Source organism: Tasmannia lanceolata, unplaced genomic scaffold (assembly GCF_043159265.1).
Source record: "Tasmannia lanceolata isolate RefF3 unplaced genomic scaffold, GAP_Taslan_0.1 ptg000044l, whole genome shotgun sequence".
NCBI classification, from domain to species: domain Eukaryota; kingdom Viridiplantae; phylum Streptophyta; class Magnoliopsida; order Canellales; family Winteraceae; genus Tasmannia; species Tasmannia lanceolata.
Genome location: NW_027518721.1, coordinates 873,185 through 879,184, shown reverse-complemented (window position 1 = coordinate 879,184; position 6,000 = coordinate 873,185). Strand labels below are relative to the sequence as shown.

At 49.1% G+C, this 6,000-nt stretch overlaps 1 protein-coding gene across 2 annotated transcripts in view; it reads left to right on the top strand.

The window, feature by feature from the left end:
* The first annotated feature begins 426 nt into the window (after nucleotides 1-426).
* Nucleotides 427-6,000, top strand: part of LOC143863524 (uncharacterized) — a 46,248-nt gene continuing 40,674 nt past the window's right edge. Inside the window, exons 1-2 of one of the 2 annotated variants that reach the window (XM_077374208.1) lie at nucleotides 427-873; nucleotides 1,531-1,678. In XM_077374208.1, the coding sequence (XP_077230323.1) occupies nucleotides 508-873; nucleotides 1,531-1,678 (514 nt within the window). In that variant the 5' untranslated portion in view covers nucleotides 427-507. The remainder of the gene's footprint in view (nucleotides 874-1,530; nucleotides 1,679-6,000) is intronic. The other variant, XM_077374209.1, reaches the window with a different exon arrangement.

Sequence of the window (6,000 nt, the reverse complement as noted above, 5' to 3'; positions counted from 1 at the left end):
GGCCCCCTCAAGACACGTGTCGGCAGCTAATAGGCTGCTGTTTTTACACCTCATAAATTATTTTTTTAATGGTCTACCCATTTTGGCCGAAATTTCAGTTTCGGTGAGTTCCAAAAGGCATTTGGAAACCGAAATTTAAAACCATGGCTGGAGGCCCAATGCCGGACAAAATTACTCTCTCTCTCTCTCTCACTAACTATTGATCTTCCGAATCTTGAACACGTCCTTAATTTTCCGTAAAAAAAAAACTCATTATTTTCTCTTTCTAAGTGAGTAAAATACTCCCTTTTTAACCGATCCGGTACCGGTTCGTGCAATTGACAAGAGTGGACATTCCGCGTAATACCTCATCTTTCAAACTCACCCACGATAACATGCCCCGGATGTGTGATGCGCACACTCGTCTTGATAAGTGACAACGACTAACAAGAGAGTTTCGAAATCTAGACCACCACCACCCCCCACACGAAAAATGGCCCAAGTTGCAGACAACATTTTCCCTCTTTAATGTATTGTTTCACGACTCTCCCTTTCCTTTTAATTCCTCTCCAACCTCCCTCTTATCTCTCTCGATCCTTCTCTCTCTTCCCCATTTCCTCGACCTTCCCTTTTCGATCTCAAAATTTCGTAAACTCCAATCAAACATCATTCAGATTCCTTCTCCGGTATCGTAATTCGAGCGACTATTTCTTTGAAGAATCCTCCGATGAAGATTGCAGATTTGATCGAGCAGTCTCGCTCTTCAACAGTAGAGATTTTTACAAATGCCATGATTTCCTCGAAGCTCTTTGGAACAGAGCGGAAGAGCCGAGGCGAACCCTAATTCACGGGATTTTACAGTGCGCGGTCGGATTACATCATCTCTTTAATCAGGTAGGTTTTTGGACTCCCGAACTCTTACATGCTTTCTCTCGAGATTAGGGTTAGGGTTTTGATCTTGAACAATAATAGAACTCGTTGACTCACTTAGGGTCTTGAAAACCCCTAATTTGATAGAACACCCTTCTATCAGAAGCGAAATAATGAGTTAATTCGAGGAAACTCAGGCCTCCAATTAGTTAATTTGAGGAAACTCGGCCTCCAATATGCTAATTGCACTAAATTTGATTATTCCTTGTTCAAAAGCCATAAGGCATCTACATTATATAGAAATTAGGAAAAACAAACTATGAAAACAGAAATCAGCAGAATAGAAAAAAGGAAATAAGGAAACCCTACTCTAATATGGAAATAACTTAAATAAAGAAGACAATCGAAATTAGGAAAACTAATTCTAACATAATTTCTTTATTGTCTCTATTAGGGTTAGGGATATTTGGTTTTAATTTTTTTTTTCTTTTGTGCTTGGAATCCCTGCTTTCTATCGTTCTTTTATTAAGATAAGGGTTAGGGCTTTGATGTTGGTTTTGAGTCTTTTTAGAACCATGGAGGAGTAATCAGTTGGGTAGGAGCTTGGAAACTTCAAATTTTTCTGTCTTTTATTGAGAGTAGAGGTTTAGGGTTTTGATTTTTGAATTTGAACATTTCTAGAACCACCGAGGAGCAATGATGGAATTGGGAGAGGGCGTCTGTAAGATCCGGAAGATGAATTTCACGGCCGGGCCATTTCATCAATTCGAGCAAGAAATCTCTGCTGCCCTGGATTTTATTTATCAGACTCAACTAGAGCTCGCTGCCTGTAAGTTGAATTCATTTGCAAATTGATGCATTTTTGTGATCATAACTGTTGGTGTACCAGCTTCATTTTTTTTCCATTGTTCATTATGAAACTCTTAAAATATGCAAAAGATACTACAACATTGAATTTGCCACTTCTCGGGCCAAATCTTCTGATACTTGATTTCAAAATTTCTTTCGCGATTACTTTCTCAGTTTCTCCATAAAATTCTTTCATTTCCTGTGGTTTATTCTATTGAACGTTATCAAATGTACCCTAGACAATACATTCCAAATTAAGAAATAATAAAATCTATTCTTGATATGCCCAAAATATTTTTTAACCATTAAAAGAAGATTAAAAACAGAAAAACAAAAAACAATTTTCCCGTAGCATAGATTGTTTCACATAAAATGATTCTCTCCTTATATCACCCTTAGCGAGACGCTCAACAATCTTGTTTGCTCTTCGGAGGATGTGAGTAAAGGCCAAGGAATAAGAACAGTACAAATAAAAAATCTCATTTATTCTTGTAGCTAATCTCCACGGCCCAGGGGAGAGGTGCTTCACCTCAAGAGATTACGTTCGACGAGGCCCTTTCCACAAATAGTCTTTAATAGATGTAAGCAGGTAAGGAGGGGCCCAGCTTCCACCCAGTGATTCGAAATGCGGCCAAAGCAAATCCTATTCAACTCGGCATGATGTGGTCGAGTACTCGGTTGACACAACTATGCACTTAGTTGATGTGGTCAAAATCTTGTTGTGTCAAAGGAGTTTTAAATGACTTTGAAGTGCAAAACACGTACGTTTGGACAAGAATATGGCTAAGGTAAAAAAAAAAAGAGTCGACTCGGAGGAGTCCATGATGATGCAGGGGAGTTTTGAAACTATGCTTCCATCTCATTCTAGTCCATTATCCCGATCGTGTTGTCCAAATTAGCACCATCAAAGTTGAACTTGATAGTGCTACGAGGAGAAAGGGTCCATTTCACTTTCTTCTTTTAATGTGCCAGTATCTCAGTAACTTAATCTCATTTCTATTGAACATCCAAAGTGGGGTAGCAAAAGAAATTGTTGGGGTGCGGATGAGTCTCCCAACCACTTTGGCCAGCGGTCTGCATGTGGATGCGTGCCAAAACCGATTGTTGATGGGGCACAAATACGGCTACGCTCCCAGATATCGCCACGTGTCATCCATGCACGAGCAGAGCCCAACCATCATGAAGAAGGGTGTTGGAAAACGGCAAAGACCACACATTCATGACACATGTCGCCCTCTCACCACCCAGGCCTCATCATCACAAATTAGGGAAGGAAATGGCCGCCAAAGCCACGCGCGCCGGCGAGGCAGAGGGACGGCCCAATCCTGCAAAGGAAGTTTTTCCCTCCATAATGATGAAAAGGGCCGCACACCTCCCTTTAAAAGGGGAGGGAAAGGAAGAAGAGAGGGACCTTTTTTATTTTTGCCCCTGAAAGCAGGGAATTCACCCATCCTCCACCCCGCAATACCGGAAAAAGAGGCGAGGCAACAACAGAGGAGGCCAGGAATCCCATCCTGCCCTCCCTGCTAGTCCCCTCCGACTCACTCATTTATGCACCCAGAAATGTCCCCGCGCACCGGCCCTGGTAACCCTGATCAAAACCCCCTCCCTTTCTAGCTGTTCTTTATATTGACTGGTCGAAGGATCTGACTTGGGTGTCGAAGTGGTCGTCCGGGACCCACCCCGGACCCCCCTGACCCCCTTTTGTTTGTGATTGCAGACCCCGCGGAGGCCCTCTACCGACCGCGCGATCGCAGACCCGGATCCAGACGCTATCATATTGGCGCCATCCGTGGGACTCGTCGAGTAACTGAACGCCTTATGGCGATGAGAAACCACACCCAACAGCCAGAAACAGGGGTAATAACCAGGAGTCAGGCCCAGCGCGCACAAGCCAGCTCCTCAAGCTCCCAAGAGCGAAACTCACCGCCTTCGGACCGACCCCGACCCTCCTCTAGCACGCCACAGATGGTCCCCACCATGGAGATGTTCAACGAACTTCGCAACGAACTACTCCAGCGTTTGCCTCTTCCGGCTTCGGAAAGGCCCTGGACGACACAGGACCGGACAGAAGCCTACGACGAAGGCAACGAGGAACAGTCAGGGGAACGACATCCCCGGTGAAAGCGAGCGCCGACTCGCAGAACGCCGTCCCCATCAACAAATAGCCCCTTGCCCCACGCAGCCGGGGGACACCAGCGAGGCAGCGGGAGACAGGTTACTAACAGCCGCGCCCCCCCTGTCCAAGATACCCGTCTCCGGGAACCGCCCTTGGCTCGGGCAGAAGAAGTTGCAACCTCGGCACAACCGCCCAGCTTGGATCCAATAGCGGACCTGCAAAGGCAAATCCGAGAGGTAAAACTAGAAATGAAAAAACCCTACGCCCACGGCATCCTCGATGAGTGGGAAAGGGAAACGGCATCCCCGTTCACCTCAGAGGTCTTAAAGACCCCCGCAGAAGCAGACATAGACCTCTCCCGCTTCGGTCTATATGACGGGAGCACGGACCCCCTCGAGTTCCTCCAGACATTCAAGAGAGTAATGACGCTTCGAGGCGCGTCGGATGGATTCATGTGCAGAGCCTTTGCATCCCTACTAAGAAAAACCGCCAACGACTGGTACATGAGATTGGAGCCCGACTCCATCGCATCCTTCCACGAATTCGGGCGAAAGTTCAGCACAAGGTTCGCCAACAACCGCCTCCGCCATGATCCTGCGGACGCCCTCCTAGCCCTCCGCCAAGGTTGAAACGAGACCCTAAGAGACTTCATGTTGAAGTTCAACGCCGAATTGGCCCAACTCTCCAACATGGACGTCCAGATAGCGGTCGCCACACTAAAGCATGCCACCACCGATCCGAATCTTAAGCTGCACCTCACCCTCAAGCCCCCGCGGGACCTACAGGAGCTTGAATCAAAGGCTGATAAGTTCGTCCGAGCAGAAGAAGCCTGCGCTCGAGAACAGAATCGGCCCGGCCCCGACGAGAGAAAAAGCGACGGCCGAAGGGCCATAAGGCCACGAACCGATGAAAGACAGACGGGCCGTAACCCTGTCCCCGTCTTCGAAAGGCTGGGAACTGCCCCGCTAAAGTTCCCCCTCTCCCACGTTCTATCAGCTATTAGGGATCAGGGTCTCCTGACCCCCCCCAAGAAAATGGCCACAGATCCAAAGAAGAGGTCCGCCAGGAAATTCTGCGAATTCCACGGGGACCACGGCCACGAAACTGACCACTGCTTCCACCTCCGCCTCCAGCTGGAAAGGCTGGCCGAAGAAGGACACCTAAACCAGTACCTCAGGAGTCCCGACAAAAGCCCATGCGAGGCCCAGCGCCCGCTCGACGAACCCAGAGGTAGGCATCGGTCACCAAACCGCCGCCGGTCCATAAGCCGACACCGATCCCCCAGTAGGCATCACTCACGAAGCCGACGCCGATCCCGCAGCAGACACGACACGAGCCGCCACCAGCGCCCCCGAAAAGGCGAGCCCCCCGAACAGCCACAGGCTCGCGAGCAACCGCCTACCATCATAGGAAAAATCAATATCATGGCAGGCGGGCCCGCGGCGGGAGGGCCGACAACAGCCGGTCGGCGGGCATACGCGGAACGGGTATTCTCCATGGATATACCTTCCAAGAAGGCCCGAACAAATCCGCCCCATGAAAACCAGATCATCACTTTTTCCAACAGACCTCGACGGGCTACAAGTCCCGCATGACGATGCACTGGTCATCAGGCTAGTCGTCGCCAACTTCGATATAGGAAAAATCTTGGTGGACACAGGAAGCTCCGTCAATGTGCTACACCTCGAAACTTTCGAAGAAATGAAACTGGGCAGGGAAAGGCTGGGACCCGCGGAATACTCCATCTACGGTTTCTCCGGGGCATCCGTACAGGTAGACGGCAAGATCGACTTGCCCGTGACTTTCGGGGCGTACCCCTTGCAGAAAACCATCCTGACCACCTTCCTGGTCGTAGACATACCGTTCACCTACAGCGCCATTATTGGGCGCCCTGCTCTCAGAGACTTGGGAGCCGTAGTCTCCACCCCCCATCTCAAGATGAAATTCCCCACTCCGGACGGAGTAGGAGAGGTCAGGGGACAGCATATGATAGCACGCCAGTGCTACGCGGCAAGCCTGAGAGGAACCAACGCCCCAGCCGAAAACTTCACAATCGGCAGTGAAGACCCTCGGCAGCGGGCTCGCGCAATCAGAGGAGAGCCCGCCGAGGAGCTAGACTCCATCCCCCTGACCAAAGATCAGCCGGAGAGACAAGTCCGGATAAGTTCCATGTTAACAGGTCC